Genomic DNA, 20,553 nt, shown 5'->3' on the forward strand with positions numbered 1-20,553 from the left:
AGCACATCAGTCCAGAGCCAGCAAGCAGGCAAGCGGATCACGATGAGTGGCTGCAAATCGAATAGATACTTTCGGTACTAACAAGTACCCAGACCAGATAGAGGTACTGGTAGCCACTCACAAATTCCCAATCGAGCTCGAAGTATACTTGTCGTATCCAAGGCACCTGTAGATGGCTGCAATGTTGCACTAATACAAGAGAATCATGGAGAGAGACCAGACACGGAAAAAAAAAAAAAAAAAACAAAGAAAGAGTCACTGACCCATCCCAATCTTAACGCTACGCGACTACTTACACAATGCCCCGCCAAGGTGGGTTATCAAGTGTTGGCCCATCTTTTAGACCCCTGAATGAGCCGCCGGCTACTCAGTTCTTCAGTATCAGTACTCAGTTGTCGGCGGTACCAACAAAGCACCCAACACCACTGGGACCTCGCCTCCTCTGACGTCTGTGACCTCGTTATTCCAGTTTAATCATGACCATGACTAACTCCAAACATGGCCAACGCTGCCCATCTGGTGAGTAATAAGTCGGGACATGGCTTCTGGGCGGCGCCAACTCTCTCACTCGTCGCGCCCACGCCCACGCTCACGCCCATGCCCACACTTCCCTCAGGTCGCCCGTCCCTCCAATGTACCTGGTCTATAAGGGGTTATCTCTCCGTCCCTACCTACCTACCAAAAGGTACTCGGTAACTTGGGCACATTGTAATTACCTGCCCATTGTAATCTGTAGCCTCTCAGCCTCTCCTCCTCTCCTCTCTTCTCCTATTCCTCTATCGTCGTCTTTCTCTCGCTCTCTCTCTCTCGCTCTCTCGCTCTCTGCCTGTCACCACACGCCGTTCCCACCCTCCCCTTTTTTTCTCCCACTCTCTCCAGTGCCCGCATTTTGCTTTTTCGTTCCTCAGCTCTCTTTCTGCCCGCCTTCCCCATCCCCTCCTCTCCTTGTTCCTGGGATCCGGGCTGGCTCATTCTTGTTTTTACTTTTTTTGGGGACTTTTTCTTATGCATCGTCGTTACTAAACGACCCTGCTCATATTGGGCCTCCTACAGCCCTCCCGCTCGCCCTGCTGCGCCCCTTGTCGAGGTTGCTCGCTGCACTGCTCCTCCAACCACTTACACGTCCGCTGTAGACAACGCCTCTCCTGGTCTGAGACGTCGACGCATCAACCTTCACTCTTTACTATACACATCGTCCTGCGCAAGACATTCTTTTCTTCTGTTCCGCTCTTTTTTTCGTCAGCTATCTTCCTCTTCCGCAGAATCGCTTTCATATTTTCGACCTCGTCTGCTCATCGGCCCGTGTCCCGCTTACCCTTCCATTCCTCTTCTCTCTTCTTTCTCTCTGCCCTTGGGCTTCCTTTACCACTACAGTCAAGTTGTATGCGCTGGTAGAATCAGCGCCGCCTCATCACGGATTCCTCTCGCCCCCCGAGCCCTTCGCGACGATCTTCGTCGTGCTGCCTCAGGATGCCGGGTATATTCTCCCGCATCAACAAGGCACGGGATGCCCGCCTGAAAAAGAAGAATGGTGCAAACGACCTCGCCGGCTCGCTCCCTCCCAAGCCCAGATGGGATGATGCCTACACTCGTACCTCGGTCGACCCCGACGAGATCGACGAGTTGATCCGATATTGTACACACGAAATCAAGGCTCGAGGTACGTCAAGCACCCACCACCCTGCCACGCTTCTATGGCTGCGTGCCGCTCCCAGCCATGCGTCTCAGTTTCTTGTCTCCATGTCCTGACTCCATTTCTCCATAGGTCTCGATCATCCCTTTTTACTCTTACCCTTCCGACCTACCTCCAATCCCAGCGGCGTCCGAACATTCATTCGAAACTTTTTTGGCAAGGATGGTCTTGATGCTCCTCTGCACGGCGAAAGGCTCCAACAAGAAGTCCGGATCGCGGAGCCCATGGTATGCACCCCAACAAAAGACGGCCTTCTTTTTTTTCTCTTGTGTAGAGAAGGAAAAAGAGAGAGGGGCAAAAAAACAAGGACACGTTTCGCTGATTAATATTAGGTGCTCGCCTCCGTCCTCAAATGGTGCTGGAGCCGCCTTCAAGGTGGCGTCGTGTCCTGGGATGCATACGAGCTATTCAAGATTGGCGAACTCGGCAAGTTCCCACGCCAAGGTTCCATCTTGCATATAGTGCTAACATGGGTTTCCCCACAGACTCTAAACTCGCCAGAGATTCTTTCAAAACGTTTATTCCCATTAGCGTTGATAGCGACTCAAGACAGCACATCATCTTCAGCTTCTTTGAGCTCGTTGCTGCCATTGCCGCCCACGGCAAGTCAAACGGCCTCAGTGGTGTCAAGCTCTCTCGTATGGCCGCTTGGTGGGCCTTTGAGCAAAAGGATACTGGCAACGGATTTGACGGTGGCTACAAAGCCTGGAAAAAGTGAGTCCAGTTGCATTCGGATCCGATAATTCATGATATCTTTGCGTTGACACCTGACTAGGGCTGCCGATGCCACTACTCACCTCTTCTTCGCCTATCTGCGATCTCTCTCCCCCGAGCAGGAGCTGACTGGCATCACAATGCTTCCTCGATCTCTCCAAAAGCTTCTGAACGAAACTGAGTATCCTCCTAGGGCTGCCGATATGCTAGTCTCCCGCACCAACAAGCTTGTCATGATCGTCGACTCCGTTTCGCCTACCCCCTTTGCGCTTCTTCGGCGTGCCAGCAAGTTCGAGTATCGCGACTCCGATGTAGCTCTTCGAAAGCTTTCCGACTTCGAAGACGCTACCGAGGCCCTCAGTGAAGAATGCCGACGAGTTCTCAAGGCAATCTCCGCAGCCAACCAGTCTCAAGCTTCTAGCGCCAAGCACTCCACTAGCCTACGTGATGCTTCCTGGTCGCGATTTGAGGATATTGGCTTCGCAAGTGCCCTGACCGAAGAGGACGACTACGAAGAGAGTGCCGTCCCAGCCAAGCGTTCTCCGCAGACCTTTGGCCCAAGCAAAAGCATGATGAATGTACCGGCTTCTGCTACCCACGATTTTCGTCCCACCACGCCTTCTTGGGCCGATTTCCTCTCAACTGGGTTTGTAGACGACTCTGCCAACACCAACACGCTTGTGCCCCCGGACCAAGTGCTTCCTCCTATCGATGTGCAGCGACAACACAGCTCTCAGTCGCACCAACCCCGTTTGGAGTCAGATAGAGATCTGGAGCCTGGTGAGTTGGCAAGCATCACCCCCTTCGACTTGGATGATGCTTTTTGGTGGGTTTGGATGAGTAGTCTCGCCCCCGAGGAGACCAGCGAGAGGAAGGCTGCCTTTGGTCGGTGCGCTGTCCTCGAAACGACGTTTCATGATGGGGCATGGCTAGTAATGGAAGAACTCATCGCTGGAGCGGCACCTGACCCGCAGGAAGGTGCCTATATTGCTGAGAAGAAGGGATTCTTCAGCTGGACCAAGCGCAGCCGCACTGTGTCGCGTCGCAAGTCTGTCAACAAGCACTCTCTGAGAAGAGGTGACCAGACCCCCGGCGACGGTAGCACTACCAGCGTTGGCAACGACACTCAGGCCAAGATTGCCGCCAAGGCGGCTCAACTACGTGCTATCCAGGAATCTGGAAAAAAGCCTGTGGCGACTCGGCGCGGCCGCACCGATGAGGAGGTGTTGGGCGATAAGACTATCAGCGTGTTTGACCTTCAGCCGCCCATCGCTGGCGAGGCTTCCTCTGCCATGAAATGGGTCAAAAAGTACGACAAGGGAACTATCAAGGACGCTTACCTTTCCAACAGCAACGCTGGCCGAGGAACCTCCATGCCCTCTACTCCGGCAGAACAGTCGCATGAGGCTGCCGCTGCCAATGGCAGCGTTAATGGTAGTGCCAAGGCGACTGAGAGGAAACCGGTCCCATTGAGTCCTGTGGAGATACCAATCGCCTCCCCAACCTCTATCGAGAAAGCTGAGGCCGAAACCTTGGAGCCTACAAAGACGCCGCTTGTTCCGCAAGAAGGCCGGGCCGATGCTGAGGCCGTGGAACAGACCAAGGAGGAGACTGCCGAGCCGATTCCAGCTCCTCCCCCGAAGGATGACGAACCTGTAGCTGCTCCGGCATCTCCCGTGCCACCTGCCAAGTCTGCTGGAGCTCAGCCAAAGTCTCCTGCCAAGGAGAAAGGTGGCCTTCGCAAGCTATTCCGCAAGAACCGATTCTCCAAGCTTCCCGACAATTCCGCCGCTCAACTGAACAGCATGCTCCAAAATGATGCCGCGGCAGCCAAGAGCAAGGGGTCCCAAGAGAAGCCTGTCGAGAAGGCTGCCGAGAACGTCGCCGAGACAGAGCCAGTCAACGAGCCAACTCTGGACATGTCACAGGAACCCACCGACGAGGTGGAAAAGGTGGCAACTCCTGGTGTAGACCCCGAGAGCAAGGACGAGTTTTCTCGCTTCGACCAAGGCCCTCTGACTGACCAGCCTGCTTTTGTCCCCGATGACATGGGGGAGGACGATGCTACACCTCCACCTATCGGACGCCATACACAGGAAGGTGAGAAGAAGGACTCCAGTGGACTCACTCGGACTGCCAGCCCAGGTGTGCAGGACAGATGGGCGCAGATCCGCAAGAATGCCGCCGACCGTGCTACTCAGCGCCAAACGGACGAGCGCGATCGCAGCATGCCTGTCAGTAAGAGCACTACCGAGGGAGATGAGGAGACTAGTGGCGAGGAGAGTAAGTATCGATCATCACTTTCCTTCGCCTGTTCGATGTTAACATGATATCTAGCCATCGAGTCCCGTGTTGCGCGCATCAAGGCCCGTGTTGCTGAGCTGACGGGTAACATGGAGGGCACCAACTCCCCCCCTCCGGTGAAGAACAGTGCTTAAACCTGCGCACTGACGTCTCAACGCGCTTCCTTTGATTTACTTTTTTTTCTCGAACTTACCAATACCCTCAAAACGCTCTGCCCATTTTCCTCTGTGTCTTTTTTTTTTGTTTTCAATTGCGGACATTCGACATGATAGTATTGAAAAGGTGGTGATGTGAAGACGTACGCAGTACAATGCGTCCGGCTATATATCGCAGCTCGTCTTTATTCAAGATCCTCTGCTGTGGGCAACATACCTAATGGGGCAATTTTGACTGCTGCCTGAACATTCTTGGTCAAACTTTTCTGCTTGTTTTATCGTTGCTGTTATCAGATACTGCTTTTCTTGCAACTTTGGAGTCAACAAAACGCTTCCCTCTACGCCGGCAAGACCTGGTCTAATTCTATTTTGTTTTGCTATTGGTCGAAGTTTAGGTCCATGGTGGGGTTTGCAATTTCAGCGGACTTTCTGTCTTTTTTTTTTTCAATAGCCTTGTTCTGTGTTGTTGCTTTCATTTTCAGCCAGTCTATATTTCTCTCATTTTGAACAAGATCGTTTCTTTGCCCTTGCATGATATCCCCGTCCATGCTGCTTTTATTTTTTGTCTCCAGTTCGAGGTGCACAATACAAGACACATCTACCATGTCGTTGAAATATATAATCAGTTCTTTCTATAGATGCTACCAGGCATAGTCTGCTGTCCACTAGTGGTGCGGCCTTGAGCATATATTCTGTTACAATCGCTGTTCATTGTCGGTCATGGAAATAGGCTTATACTCGTCCTGCTCGTCGTTTGCTGTCGCAGGCGTTGGCGCAGGGACCGGTTTTCTATGCATCCTAGGCGGCTCCACGTCGCCCGTCTGGCGACGCGGCGGAGGCGGCGGCGGCGATACCTCCTGGACCGTCCCCTCGTCGTGTAGTTGCAGCTTCGCCGTCCGGGAGGCAACTTGGTCGACATGAGCCTTGCCGCCGTCGCCGCCCGTCTTGTCATCCGCCCCCTCCGGGGGCGCCACGATGGTACCGTCCACATTGACGGCATGGCCCGCGGCGTACTCGTCCTTGAGCAGGATGACGTCGTCCTTTTCGATGGCGCCGTCGACGCGGACGCCCGCGAAGCCGCACTCGCGCAGGATGGCGCCGAGGAGGCGCGGGTAGCGCAGGTGGCCGCTGACGCGGTCGCTCAGGTCGAGGTTGGCGACGGCGGCGACGCCGCGGACGGGCTGCAGGCCGGCGACGCCGCCGCGCGACAGGCTGTGCATGCGGTAGACGTAGCCGAGGACCATGTCGTTCTCCGAGTAGGCGTTGAAGACGGGGCCCGAGACGACGGCGCGGAGGGTGCGCCAGTGGGCCGGGTCCGCCGGCGCCGGCGCGCCGACCAGGACGACGGCGTCGACGAGCCCAAACGCGCGCCGCTCCGCGAGCGACTGCAGGCAGGCGTGCACGGCGGCGGCGCCGAGCGAGTAGCCGATGAGCGTGACGGGCCGCTCGCCCTGGACCCTGGCGGCGAGGGCGTCGGCGAGCAGCCGCCCGGCCTTTTTCGAGCGGTTGGCCGCGTGGCTGAAGGGGTTGTCGACGTTGGACGCGACGGCGAGCACCTGGATCGGCCAGAGCGCGGCCCACAGCGTCGCGAGCACGGTGCGCTTGATGATCTCCGCCTTGACCGCCTTCCACGCAAACGACTGCACCAGGTCCCCGAGCGCGGTGCCGAGCGCGAGCAGCGCCCGCATCTCGTACCGCAGCGCAAACACCTCCGTGTCCGGTGGCAGCGCCTCCCAGGGCGCGGTGATGTCTCGCTCCGAGTTCAGCCAGCCGTTGATGCCGAGCGTCACCCGCAAGCGGCGGCTGCTCTTGGCGGCAGCGGCGCTGCTGGCCGTGTCGGCGGCCGGCTCGTGGAGCGGGATGAACTTGAAATCTTCCACTTCTTTGGCATACTTGTCCATCATGGAACCCTACACGTATATAACAGTGAGTCTATCATCTTGGCGTATTCAATGTCAGTTTGCTCTTCACGTACCGTCATCTTGGCTCCGTAGGCGCCAAACAGGGCGCCGACGAGAGCGCCATTCATCCAAAATACGCCGAGGAAGCTCGCCACGCCTCCCAGCCCCACGCCGCCGAGGATACTCCCCACCGCGCCGGCGACGAGCGGCGCCGCCAGCCCGCCCGTGACGCCGATGAGGGTGGCGCCGGCGACCGACGCGAGGCCGACCTTCCAGTAGCGGCCGACCTTGTTGTCCTGCTGCCGCTTGGCGGCCTCGGCCTCGGCCGACATGGCCTCCTTTGCGCCCCCGTCCGCCGTCGACTGCTCCATCAGCGACTCGGCGATTTCGCCCTCCTCGCGGTTCAGGAAGGTGTGCGGGACGTCGAGCGACGACGTCAGGGTCAGCATCAGGACACGCGAGTGCGCCGAGTACTTGCCCGTGGAGAGCAGCAGCAGCAGCACGCAGCTGATGACCTCGCGGCGGTCGTGCGCCGAGAGCTCGGTCACCAGCGGCGTCGGGATGGGCGGGTAGAGCGTCTGCGTGATGGCAAACGTCGTCCGCTCGTCCTCGGCCTCGTCCTTCGAGTCCATCTCGCGTCGTTTGCTCTCCGCGCGCTCGTTGTCCTCGTTCATCTGCACAGCCTGGCGCCGCGCCCGGCGCTCCGCGACAATCTTGTCAGTGTCCTTGACGCGTACAATCTCCTCAAGCTTAGGCACAAACTCGCGCTCCCACGCCTCCATATACTGGCGCGCGGCGCTCTGCACATCCTCGGCCTCTCGCGTGGTCTTGCTCGGGCCGGCGCTGGGGGTGCTGTTGCTCTTCCACGGCACGCCCACCTTGACGTTTCTGAAGGGGTTGGGCGGAGTAAACTTCTTCTTGCCATTGTTGGCTGACTTTGCTGTTGTTGCCGCTGCTGTGGAGTTATCGTCGGTGTACGTCTCGTCGCCATCGAGCAACGTGACGGAGTCGCTCAAGGAGGTATCGGTCTTGCTGGCTTCACCGGCTAGTGAAGAATGAGGAGAAAGAGGGGGAGTTCCCGATGTCTTTTCATTTTGCGGTGTGCCGGTATCACCGTGTACACTGGACTCCATAGAAACCGATCCCAGCTCGTCCGGATTAGACTGGAGCTGGGCTGTCATGGAAAAGATGATGTCGTCCACGAGTTGGAGCAGCTCGACCCGTCGTTGGGGATCGAGGGCAATCACAATCTGCCGCGGATCTGAACAAAAGGGCGCCATTGTGACTACCTAACGCTTATCTGTCTGCATGTGCCCTTTGAGTCAAAGATTGTGGAAAGGGATGAACTTCGCGCGGGGTATCAGGGCCAACCCGCAAACACGGCCAATTTGTACCTTGCTTGCCCGTTCTGCCAATTCTGGGGCTTTGATGATCCAAAGTTACGTCATTCCAGGCAACGAGAACCATTTTTAGCGGAACGGCCCAGCGCTAAAGACGCCCTGGATCGTTGGCAGAAATTCTCGGGCGCCGGGCCGAAAATACCACCAGTCATAATTGTGGCTTTCTAAGGCTGGGAATCTTTCTCTTGCATTAGCCATTACAAATAAACAGTGTCCTGATTTTCATTAATGTGTCTTGAGCTTGTCTACGTTCTTTCATATAACATACTTCAGTTCTGCATCAAACTTGCAGCGGGAAGCAGCGATCTTTGTAAATAGTACCAAACCAATATTATAGACAAACGTGTTAGTCGACACTGAACATGACTTAATTTTCCTAAAGTTTCCGACCACCAGTCACCTCGAATAGTGTGTTCTATTCGTATAGAGGAGACTGTGCGCTTTGCAAGTTGGCCAAATATACTATAGGGTAGGCTCACATAGCGTGTATCTAATCAGTCTGCCCGTTGTCATTGGCCCCACTGAAAATTTCATGATCTGTGTCTGCATTTTCCATCGTTCTACTCGCACCACAGGGATTGGCGCGCGGGGAAGGGACTTCTCTCCTTTTCTGTTTTTGTTTTTGTTGTTTAAAGAATAGAAAAAAATCTACCAAGACAGGATGAATGCGAGCGCCCTCCTCACAGCCCAAGGCTGGAGAGGCAAAGGTCACTCGCTGCACAAGACAGACGACACAGTCGGCCTGGCAAAGCCGCTTTTGCTCAACCGCAAAGACAACACGCGGGGCATCGGCGCCACGCAACATTTCACCAGCGATCAGTGGTGGATGAATGCCTTCGACGAACAGCTTCAGGGTCTCGACACATCGAAAAAAGGCAAGGTTGTGCAAACCATTACCACCGGCAAGCTCAACGCAATCGAGAAAGGCTCGCTCGGCAAATACTCGCTGTACACGACATTTGTGAGCGGTGGCCTCCTCGAGGGCACCATTGCGGCCTTGAAGAAACAAAATGAAGACGAAGACGAGAGCGAGGACGACGACGAATCAACCAGCGAGTCCGAGTCCGAGCCCGAGCCCGAACCCAAGCCAAAACCCGAGCGCGACGCCGCCAAGAAGAAAAGCAAAAAGGTGGCGATCCCTGTCAAGGGGTCCAAGGAAGAGCGCAAGGCGGCGCGCAAGGAAGCCAAACGCAAACGTCGAGGACAAAAGGCGCAGCTCAAACACGCTGCGCGCAAGTCGAAAACGTCAAAATCGAAATCTGGCTCGAGAGACGACGCGGCCGAGGAAAAGCGACACCGGCGAGCTCGGAAGGAGGATAAGAGACGGCGGCGCAAAGAAGCTGAAGGAAAATAGGCCGAATAGTACAGTTATCGGTATACCATCATGAGTATTTTTTTTTGTGCATTCGCGTCGGCGCTGGGGTGATTTTTGGGGAAACAAAGAAATAAAGCAATATTACTTTTTATATGCAAGGATGCCATGGAATCGAGGACGATAAAATATATTTTCATGATTGTTTCTATATTTCCTTGGGAACTTTACCAGGTTTATTCGATAATATCCATGGTCTTCGGTCCCAGAAGTCATCCCGGATAATGTCCAGGTGCTCGACAACGATTCGCGCTTTGGACCGGCGCTTCTTGTCGTTCTCATTTTGCGTTTTAGACTGCTGGACAGGCTCTGCCAGCGCATCGATTGCATCTGCCGTTTGGTGGCTTGCTGGGTCGACGAGTTCGTACTAGGCCTTGGTTAGCTGAGACGAAAAGGTGCAGTGGCATGGCCATACGCACATCTCGGAACACGACACTTCCTTTTCGAAAAATCTCGGGCTCGTTATTGTAATTGATACTAAAGCGAGAGAAAAGGATCTCGTTCTTATCAGCAGCCAACGTGCCCTGCAACAACACCCTGTTAGAAAACTGTTACGATGGTAGGCGGGCCAGTTCTTACCGCAAGCGTCTTCTCTGCTTCCTTGTTGTCCAACCCGCCGAGCTGAACGAGGGACCAGAACGCGGTATTATACAGATTATTGATATGACCTTAATTAATCATCGTGAGCTCATGCCCGCTGTAGCTGTAAATGAGAGTTTCCTTACAGTCTGCCTGCCGCCAGCTCATGTAGTCCCGCAAATTCTGAATGGTTGGGTAGCAAACAGCGCGCCCATCGAATGTGGGCAGGGGGAATGAAAGTGGTGTATCAGGGAAATAAATTGGCCAGCAGTATATGTAGTTTGCCGTGAATGTCGACACAATGGTGCTGACGAGTTTACTATTTCACGTTAGTATATCTTAGTCACATGGAGATTCTCGATGCCGTCGCCATACCTCGCTCTTCTCTCGAATAGATTGCAAGATTTATGCAGAACGAAACTTGGAAAGTTAGCCATGGTTGATCTGACGTATAAAGCTGCCATTACCTGTATTCATCACTGACACCGTAGGCTACGGTAATCTCTGGAAGATCAGTGACAACTGCTTTGGCAGCTGCGTTCATGACGTCAAGTGCTCTGCGATCATTCGGCTTCTCGAACCCATATCTTGTACACATCCTGAAAGCCTTTGGTCAGCTGAGAGGAAAAATTCTACGCAGCGCATGCATCTCACTTGGTGAAGGCTCTGCCATCCACACGAACCACGATCCAAGTGTTTCGTAGCAGATAATCAGGTTGTTCGAACTCTCGAACATATTCAAACCTAAAGCGAGGTCAGAATACGTCAGAGACACAATGAGCACATTTCCTCACTTTGAATTTGCCATTTCTCGATATTGTTTTCCGGCTGTTGGGTGGGGGAACAAATTGAGCTTTGCGAATGTCGCTGTGAAAGTGATGCCCCGCGGTGGAGCTCCACAGAAGCGGAATTCGTGGCACTACAGCGCATGTGAGCACATCCGCCATCTTTGAATTTGCGGTGGCTCCGTATCTCTTTGAACCTACGCGACGCGCACGTCACAAAGCGCACCAGTCTATGCCTTGAGCTCGCGGGCTACGTGCACCTCAATAGTGCGCGACTCAATAGGAATAGAGCGTCTTTCCAGCTCTTATCGCCATCATGAACTTGCTTCTCTCCGACGACTACCTGCTCCAGGATTACCCTGAGAGCATCACGAGCACCATTCGATCGGGACATGCGACCTTTCTACGATTTAATCGCAAGGGCGACTATCTCGCGTCCGGGCGCGTCGACGGAACTGTTGCTGTCTGGGATTTGGAGACCATGGGCGTAGCGAGGAAGCTGCGCGGCCATAGCAAGAGCATCACATATCTCAGCTGGTCTAGATGTGGTCGCTACTTGCTCTCTGCTTGTCAGGGATGGAGAGCCATTCTATGGGATCTGAAAGACGGAAGCAGATTCCGCGAAGTGCGCTTCCGCGCCCCTGTGTACATGGCAGAGCTTCACCCATGGAACAGGTTGGTAACCCTCGCCATCGCCACTGGACTTTCTTAACTAAACTGCGAATAGCTTCCAATTCGTCGCCGCTGTGTTCGAGGAGCAACCTGCTCTCGTGGACGTCTCCGAGCCTGTCGATGTCAAGCGCGTACTCCCCTCAGCACCGAAACGAGCGAATGCCGACGAGCGACAGGCAAAGGAAGATGCCAAACAAATGACGACATCGGCGGTATGGACCATGTCTGGTGATCATATTCTTGCTGGAACCAGTAAGGGAAAAATCAACATAATCGATGCCAAGACGCTCGAGATTATCTACTCAGAGAAAGTTTGCGCTGGCGCAATCACCACATTACGAATCACAGGTTCCGGGCGCGACCTTCTCGTCAATTCACAGGATCGCATCATTCGCACCTTACGGGTACCGAACCTATCGGCTCAAGATCTTGACCCCGACACGATACAAATACCGATCGAGCATAAGTTTCAAGATGTTGTTAACCGGTTGTCATGGAATCATGTCACGTTCAGCGCAACGGGCGAATATGTTGCTGCATCTACATATAACAACCACGAGTTGTATGTTTGGGAGCGCAACCACGGAAGTTTGGTGTGCATGCTCAAAGACCCAAAGGAGGAGCAAGGTGTAATCGAATGGCACCCTGCCCGAGCGATGCTTGCAGCTTGCGGGTTGGAAACAGGCAGGATATATATTTGGTCAGTCATTAGCCCGCAGAAGTGGTCTGCTCTGGCACCTGATTTTGCCGAGGTCGAGGAGAATGTCGAGTACATCGAAAAGGAAGACGAGTTTGATCTCTATGCGCAGGAAGAGATTCACAGACGGCGTCTCGACGCAGAGGACGAGGAGGTGGATGTCATGACAGACGACCAGCTGAAGATCGAGGACGAGACAGATGGTGACGAGTTCCGCATGCCGATTTTGTTTACACTGGGTGAAAGCGATAGCGAGGATGAGTTCATAGCTGTGTCGACAGGGACCATGCGTCGGCGAAGTCCTGGAGACGACCAGTCTGATTCACACGGCGGAGGCGAGACTGTGCCACCAAAACGAGGAGCTGCCAGAGGCGGACGTAGCAAGCGAAAATAGGTAAAGGCGCACGCTGTATAATTAGTCAATACCCTAATACATGACATGGTGAAACGTGTGAGGCTGCCTGGTGAAGAATCAATAAATCTGGAATCGATGCCGCATCCAATCAATGTTAGGTTGGGATCCATGCCTGAGTCATCGGCGATGTGTGCTGAATTGGGGCATCTCTGCAGGCGGGTGCTCCTGTCGCGTAACCCCAGACAAAACTGTGCAGCGTCAAAGAAGTAAGTAGCTCGACTTGCCCTTGGACGACTGGTGCCGGTGGTGCAAGCCAAATTTTTATTGGCAATGCGTGCTCGCTTTGTCCGGATAGTTGTCCCTGGTACCTCCCTTCTTTATGCCTTAGGCATCTATTTGTACTCCCTTAGGAGTCGGCCGAGCCTAAACAGGACTAGCGCTGTGCGAGGCTCTCGCCAGCACGTTAACTCCAGTTTCTTCGGCCTGCCCTCTGTCGCCACGCTTCAACCACGACAAAACTTTGTTCACGGGCCCAAACTCATCACCACGCCTGTCGGGCATCGAGCGCGACATCACCGAGCACAGTTTCGAGTGCCCTTCGACCCAGCGACCTGCGAAATCCTGCCTTTTGCGATCCCAGAGGTGGAGGCGACGGGGGCGAATAGCCTGAGGTTCTCCTGGGCCGCTGGCCAGGACAGGCGCTGCTGCCTTCAAGGGCCATCCGCAATCCGACTCTGACGGCCTCTGCCATCGAGATCGAGACTCGTCTGTGTTTGGATCCAGTTGATTCTGTGTTTTTATCTTGTTTTCTTCTCGCGCTGTGTTTTCCCCGTCGCACAGGGCTGTACTACCACCCATCACCAACCCACCGAGTCGCGTCGCTCTTGACGCCTTAACTGGACGGTCAGAGTTTTCCAGCACCTCAGTGACGCCTCGATACATCGATTCATCATGGCAAACCTTCCATTTCCGCATTCGAGCGCGCCGCTCAAAACTGTCGAGGAGATTCAGTTTGGTATGCTGTCTCCAGAGGAGATCAAAAATATGAGCGTGGCGCACATTCTCTACCCCGAAACCATGGAAGAGAACAAGACAACGCCACGCGATGGTGGTCTTAATGATCCCCTTCTCGGTTCCATCGATCGCCAGTTCAAGTGTAAGACTTGCTCTCAGCCGATGAGCGAGTGTCCTGGCCATTTTGGTCATATCGAATTGGCGAAACCTGTCTACCACCCTGGTTTCATCAAGAAAGTGAAAAAAGTCCTGGAGATTGTCTGCCATAATTGCAGCAAAGTGTTGGCCGATGAAGTTGGTCTTCCCTTTACTCCATGAAGCTTTTGAGCTTGCTGGATGCTAACGTGAATTCTCAGAGCGACCCCGAATTCGTTGCAGCTGTTCGTACCCGCGATCCGAAACTTCGATTCAAACGCATATGGGCCGTGTGCAAGAAGAAGCGCAAATGCGAGAATGAGGAGAGGCAGGATAAGAACAAGGAGGAAGAGTTTGCTCCAGGCGTCAAGAGCGTAGTCCTTGAAGGACACGGCGGATGTGGCAACATGCAGCCGCAAGTGAGACAGGCCGCGCTGCAACTGAAGGCTGCTTTCGAGGTCACTTCAGAAGAGGGCCCCAAGAGAAAGGAAACCGTCAATATCAGCGCTGAAATGGCGCACGGTATTCTTCGCCGCATCTCTGAGCGCGATCTTCACAATATGGGCCTCAACTCGGATTATGCTCGCCCTGAGTGGATGATCATTACTGTTCTGCCTGTTCCCCCTCCTCCTGTGCGCCCTAGTATTTCCATGGATGGTACTGGTACTGGCATGAGAAACGAAGACGATTTGACGTACAAGCTTGGCGATATTATTCGCGCCAACGGTAATGTAAAGCAGGCTATTCGGGAAGGATCGCCGCAGCACATTGCGCGTGATTTCGAGGAACTACTGCAATATCACGTTGCCACCTACATGGACAATGATATTGCTGGTCAGCCACGAGCCCTTCAGAAGAGCGGCCGCCCCGTCAAGGCGATTCGCGCCCGTCTCAAGGGTAAGGAAGGTCGTCTGCGTGGCAACTTGATGGGAAAGCGTGTTGATTTTTCCGCGCGTACCGTCATCACCGGTGACGCCAATTTGTCTTTGCACGAAGTTGGTGTCCCCCGAAGCATTGCTCGCACTCTCACGTATCCCGAGACAGTTACTCCATACAACATTGCCAAGCTGCACCAACTCGTCGAAAACGGACCAAACGAACACCCTGGTGCCAAATATGTCATTCGCTCTGACGGTACCAGAATCGATTTACGGCATCATAGACGCGCCGCCCAGATTTCTCTCGAGTATGGGTGGAAGGTTGAGCGTCATCTCATCGATGGCGACTACATCATTTTCAACCGTCAGCCCTCTCTGCACAAGGAATCCATGATGGGCCATCGCGTCAAGGTCATGCCGTATTCTACTTTTCGACTCAACTTGTCGGTCACCTCGCCCTACAATGCCGATTTCGACGGCGATGAAATGAATTTGCACGTCCCTCAGACCGAAGAAACTCGAGCTGAAATCAAGGAGCTCTGCCTCGTTCCGAACAATATCGTCTCGCCTCAGAAGAACGGTCCCTTGATGGGTATCGTTCAGGACTCTCTGGCTGGTGTCTACAAGCTCTGCCGTCGTGACACATTCATTGACAAGGAGTTTGTTCAAAACCTCATGCTCTGGGTACCCAATTGGGATGGCGTAATCCCTCAACCGGCTATCTTGAAACCTAGACCTCGCTGGACTGGCAAGCAGATTATCAGCATGGTTATCCCTCCCGAGATTAGTCTGTACAGCAAGGAAGATAAACTGGACAATCCTAAGCATGATGCTGGCCTGCTTATCCAGAGTGGAGAGCTCATCTATGGTCTCCTCAAGAAGAAAAACGTCGGTGCTGCCGCCGGTGGTATTATCCACCTGTGCTACAACGAACTTGGACCTGAAGGCGCCATGGCTTTCTTGAACGGTGTCCAGCAGGTCGTTACCTATTGGCTGCTGAATACTGGTCACAGTATCGGCATCGGTGACACTATACCTGATAAGCAGACTATCGAAAAGGTTCAGGCTCATATCGATGAGCATAAGGCTGAAGTCGCTCGCTTGACAGCCCAGGCTACCGCTAACGAGCTGGAGGCTTTACCCGGTATGAATGTGCGTGCCACTTTTGAGAACAAGGTCTCCATGGCTCTCAATATGGCTCGTGACCAGGCTGGTACTTCAACACAGAAGAGTCTGAAGGATTCCAACAACGCTGTGACCATGGCTGAGTCCGGCTCCAAGGGTTCTTCTATCAACATCTCGCAGATGACGGCTCTCGTTGGTCAACAGATTGTCGAAGGAAAGCGTATTCCTTTCGGCTTCAAGTACCGAACACTGCCTCACTTCACAAAGGACGACTACTCACCCGAAGCTCGTGGCTTCGTAGAGAATTCGTACCTGCGTGGCCTGACCCCTAGTGAATTCTTCTTCCACGCCATGGCTGGTAGAGAAGGTCTCATTGATACTGCGGTCAAGACAGCAGAGACTGGTTACATCCAGCGACGTCTCGTCAAGGCACTTGAAGATCTCAGTGCTCGCTATGACGGAACCGTGCGCAACTCGCTGGGCGATGTTATTCAATTCTTGTACGGTGAAGATGGTCTCGATGCTATGTGCATTGAAAAACAGAGACTTGGCACCATCAAGATGTCTGATGCCGCCTTTGAGAGGCAATACCGCCTGGATCTTGCCAACCCCCCCGAGTGGTTCCGCAAGGACTACGAGTACGGCAACGAGCTGGCCGGCGACAAGGCATCCATGGAATTGCTGGACATGGAGTGGGATGCCCTGCTTGCCGACAGACGTTCTGTCCGTCACATTAACAAGCACAAGATGGGCGAAGAGATGATGCAGCTTCCTCTCAACATCGGCCGTATCATTGAGAGCGCCAAGCGTGTTTTCAACATTCGAGAAACTGATCGCAGCAACCTTCGCCCGTCTGATGTCATCACGACTGTGCAGAATTTGCTGGCTAATATGAAGATTGTGCGTGGCACAGATCCCATCTCACTGGAGGCTGATTACAATGCCACCATCCTGTTCAAGGCGCTTCTACGCTCTCGTCTTGCTTTTAAAGAGATTGTGTATGTGCACCGCCTGAACAGGCTTGCCTTCGACCATGTTATAGGTGAGCTCCAGAATCGCTGGGACCGAGCCTTTGTTAGCCCCGGCGAAATGGTTGGAGTTCTTGCTGCCCAATCGATCGGTGAGCCCGCCACTCAGATGACGCTGAACACCTTCCATTTCGCTGGTGTGTCCTCTAAGAACGTTACGCTTGGTGTACCGCGTCTCAAGGAGATTCTCAATCTCGCAAAGAATATCAAGACTCCCAGCATGGCTGTCTACCTGGATACCAAGCTGGGCACTCAGGAGCAGGCCAAGAAGCTCCGTAGTTTGGTGGAATACACCAACCTGCGCTCCGTCACGTCGGTGACCGAAATCTATTACGATCCCGATGTACAGGCCACCAACATCGCCGAGGATGTGGATATGGTTGAATCGTACTTTATGATTCCCGATGATGCTCAGGATACCGTTCACAGGCAGTCGCGTTGGCTTCTACGTATCACGCTTGACCGCCAGAAGCTTCTGGACAAGGAGATCAAGATTGATGATGTCGCTGCATGCATCAAGGAGGAATACGCCAACGATTTGGCCATCATATTCTCGGACAACAACGCCGATGAACAAGTCATCCGTATTCGCACCATTCGCCAAGATGATGGCAAGGATGAGGACGCTGACACGAAGATTGAAGATGACGTTATGCTCAAGCGCTTGGAAGCTCACTTGCTTGATACCATGACTCTGCGGGGTGTTCCCGGTGTGGAGAGAGCTTTCTTGACCAAGGGTACTCGCTTGATTGAAGACGAGGACGGTTCTGAGCTGGCTCTGAAGGACAACCCGAAATGCACACAGTGGTACCTCGACACCAGTGGATCAGCACTCCGAGAGGTGCTCGCTGTTCCTGGCGTCGACCCCAAAAGAACGTACAGCAACGACCTGTACCAGATTACCGAGGTCTTTGGTGTGGAGGCTGTACGATCTGCGCTGGTGAAGGAGTTGACCAACGTCTTGGCTTTCGATGGTTCGTACGTCAACCATCGTCATATTGCTCTTCTTTGCGACATTATGACATATCGCGGTGTCATTTCAGCTGTTACTCGCCACGGTATCAACCGTGCCGATACTGGTGCGCTGATGCGTTGTTCCTTTGAAGAGACTGTCGAAATTCTGCTCGAGGCTGCCGCTACCGGCGAACTCGATGACTGCCGTGGCATCTCCGAAAACGTCATGCTTGGGCAGCTCGCGCCCATGGGTACCGGCAACTTTGACGTGTACCTGGACCCCAAGATGTTGGAGACGGTCATTTCCGACAACTCTCGGATGGGCCTCATGCCTGGCATGCCCACGAAGGAGGGTGAGGGTGAGGGTGCTGCCACGCCCTACGACAGCGGCTCGCCGATGGGTGATTCTGGCTACCTCAGCATGGCTTCGCCTGCAGCTGGTAACTTTTCACCTATCCAGGGTGCTGGTTCGGAAACGCCCACTGGGTTCAATACCGAGTACGGCGGTGGCTTTGGTGGCAGTGGTTCCATGAGCCCGTACTCACGCGGTGCAGCCAGTCCATTCAGCACATCGCCAACGTCGCCATTCAGCTCGGGCATGGGAGGCTACTCGCCATCATCGCCCAACACCGGTTACTCTCCCACGTCGCCGATGCTGGACGGTGGTGCTCGCTACGCTACTTCACCGTCCTTCAGCCCGTCGTCGCCGTCGTTTTCGCCGACGTCGCCGATGCTACGACCTACGAGCCCGGCCAGCCCCAATTACAGTCCAACATCGCCCAGCTACTCGCCGACGTCGCCCACATCGCCTCGACACTACTCACCGACGTCGCCGGCTCAATTCAACTCGCCGACGTCTCCAAGTTACTCTCCGGCCAGTCCCAACTACAGCCCGGCGTCCCCCAATTTACACGGTGCTACTTCGCCTTCATACTCGCCTGCATCGCCGTCATGGTCACCGACCTCACCGGACGCTTATTCGCCCACGAGCCCAAGCTTCGGACGCAGCCCTGGTCAGCAGCAATCGCCCACGAGCCCAGGCTACTCTCCCACGTCGCCTCAGTTCTCTCCCCGCACGCCTGGTCCTTCAGGTTCTGGGGGAGATTCCGGAGCTGGCAATCAGTACTCGCCCAGCTCGCCGAAGAACGACTAATGGGACATGGAGCTATATTCTCAAAAATCATTAAAAAAAAAAGCCCAGCTGCCCACTAAAAGGAGTCAAGTGTTTGTTTGGAAATGGAAAGAATGATGGAGGAGAACGGCATTATACATAGAACGAAACCCCCCTTGGCATTAGAGCAAGCAGCATTATGCGAGGAATTTGGAGCAGAGAGCGAAGGGGAGAGTGGGAGAAGTGAAGGCGTTGCAAAGCAAAAAAAGACGGGACAAAACATTTCTTTCCTTTTTTTTGGTCAATTTTTTTTCCTTGGCACCAATAATTTTCAGATTTTGATTGTATGTACACTACGAGAGGAGGGAGAGAGGGAGAGAGGGAGAGAGAAATAGTTGATAGCGAAGCAGAGGAGGACACCATGACAAGCCAAAAGAAAGAGTACACATATTTTTTGAAGAATTCCCCATCAGCAATCGAAAGAGAAGATATGAAGAATCAAACACGAAAACAAGAGCAAAAAAAAGAAAACGATATGAATGAGCGAAGAAGTCGAGACAAGTTCCTTTGGAGAAGAGAATGGAGCACGAATATGCAGTTGTCGCAGAGAGAACCAGATTGTACCTGAAAGATAGTCTCCCTCTTTCTCTCTCTTTTTTATGAGCAGTCTTTTAATTTCCTTGAGCAGCATTGCCTTATCTTGGTTTCTATTGTTTAGCAGGTGACTACGACGTAGCTAGTGGATTCCTTTTTAGCCGTCGTATATAGTATTCTATCTGTTGGAATGCACCCCCTCCCCCGTCTTATTTAATTATACATTTAAAAAGCAGGCTGTTCACGTCGTAATACGGATGGCTCGCTTGGTGACGGCGCTATCGTAGTAAGCTAGTTGAGTCGGATTAGGCATCCGTGACATCAACGGCCATGGCTTCTGACTAGGAGCTCAACAGGGTGCGTGTACGTGAACGCTTGGCAGCCGTCTTCCCCTTGTCATGCTGCAACTGTGCCATGTCGGTAGGAAGATACAGGGAGAACGAGGCTCTATGGCGCGCCTCGCTTCTCTCTCTCTCTCGGTGTCTCCCTCCCCCTCTCTCCCCCGTCTCCGTCACTCTCTAGCGAGGCGCTAAGCAGGGAACAAGGAGCGGCTGTCACATTCATCACATGAACGAAAGATGTACCGTTCCCTTCATTCTAGTCTTGTTTTCCTTGTTCCACATCTCTCACTGGTTCAAAGTTGGACTAACAAAAAAACTGCCGGCAGAGGGCCACCGAAAGCAGGACTAAGTAAGTAGGGTGTGGACTCTATTGAGATGTACGGAAGGAGTTCCGCGCAACGACAGGGGGGACGGGGGGACGTTGGCCTTGCTCCACCTCTGTTGAACTATGATAGAGTCAGCTTTTTGGGTTAAATTATGAATAAAACGCTTCATTACGGAAGCGCGGCGAGGGGACCCGAAGGCAAGGAGGGGGGGGGGGGGGAACCGGGCTTAGATGTATGTAGTTGGAACGCCACGCCACTAGCAAGCAAAGTCTACGTTTTCGAGCCTTCGGGTTTTTTCCCTCCTTTGATTTTCAGACTATTTTAACCGAGCTGCTGGGTGAGATTGAAATGAGGTTGCGTAAGCTCAGACAACCTATCCAGTTCAGACGTTGCGAAGAGGAGGGGGGGAGGAGGGGGGGA

At 53.7% G+C, this 20,553-nt stretch overlaps 6 protein-coding genes across 6 annotated transcripts; 4 read left to right on the forward strand and 2 right to left on the reverse strand.

The window, feature by feature from the left end:
• Positions 1–1,470: 1,470 nt before the first annotated feature.
• On the forward strand, positions 1,471–4,845 carry V2A60_007704 (DUF1708 domain-containing protein; the record flags this gene model as incomplete). Its single annotated transcript, XM_083258986.1, has 6 exons — positions 1,471–1,660; positions 1,766–1,920; positions 2,026–2,119; positions 2,179–2,407; positions 2,469–4,690; positions 4,745–4,845. 6 exons carry the CDS (start codon positions 1,471–1,473, stop codon positions 4,843–4,845), a joined length of 2,991 nt encoding a protein of 996 aa, XP_083115112.1.
• Positions 4,846–5,561: 716 nt separating this feature from the next.
• V2A60_007705 (uncharacterized protein) lies at positions 5,562–8,047 on the reverse strand (the record flags this gene model as incomplete). Its single annotated transcript, XM_083258987.1, has 2 exons — positions 5,562–6,776; positions 6,842–8,047. The coding sequence occupies 2 exons, from the start codon at positions 8,045–8,047 to the stop codon at positions 5,562–5,564; spliced, it is 2,421 nt and encodes an 806-aa protein (XP_083115113.1).
• Positions 8,048–8,828: 781 nt separating this feature from the next.
• On the forward strand, positions 8,829–9,521 carry V2A60_007706 (uncharacterized protein; the record flags this gene model as incomplete). The annotated part of the gene is made up of 1 exon (XM_083258988.1): positions 8,829–9,521. The coding sequence occupies one exon, from the start codon at positions 8,829–8,831 to the stop codon at positions 9,519–9,521; it is 693 nt and encodes a 230-aa protein (XP_083115114.1).
• A 166-nt stretch (positions 9,522–9,687) lies between these two features.
• On the reverse strand, positions 9,688–10,926 carry V2A60_007707 (tRNA(His) guanylyltransferase; the record flags this gene model as incomplete). Its single annotated transcript, XM_083258989.1, has 7 exons — positions 9,688–9,906; positions 9,959–10,063; positions 10,119–10,207; positions 10,265–10,437; positions 10,586–10,717; positions 10,773–10,862; positions 10,913–10,926. The coding sequence occupies 7 exons, from the start codon at positions 10,924–10,926 to the stop codon at positions 9,688–9,690; spliced, it is 822 nt and encodes a 273-aa protein (XP_083115115.1).
• A 293-nt stretch (positions 10,927–11,219) lies between these two features.
• Positions 11,220–12,666, forward strand: V2A60_007708 (WD40-repeat-containing domain protein; the record flags this gene model as incomplete). The annotated part of the gene is made up of 2 exons (XM_083258990.1): positions 11,220–11,578; positions 11,631–12,666. The coding sequence occupies 2 exons, from the start codon at positions 11,220–11,222 to the stop codon at positions 12,664–12,666; spliced, it is 1,395 nt and encodes a 464-aa protein (XP_083115116.1).
• A 912-nt stretch (positions 12,667–13,578) lies between these two features.
• V2A60_007709 (DNA-directed RNA polymerase II subunit RPB1) lies at positions 13,579–18,914 on the forward strand (the record flags this gene model as incomplete). The annotated part of the gene is made up of 2 exons (XM_083258991.1): positions 13,579–13,935; positions 13,998–18,914. The coding sequence occupies 2 exons, from the start codon at positions 13,579–13,581 to the stop codon at positions 18,912–18,914; spliced, it is 5,274 nt and encodes a 1,757-aa protein (XP_083115117.1).
• Between the last annotated feature and the right edge of the window lie 1,639 nt (positions 18,915–20,553).

Source organism: Cordyceps javanica, chromosome 5 (genome assembly GCF_051103115.1).
Source record: "Cordyceps javanica chromosome 5, complete sequence".
NCBI lineage: Eukaryota > Fungi > Ascomycota > Sordariomycetes > Hypocreales > Cordycipitaceae > Cordyceps > Cordyceps javanica.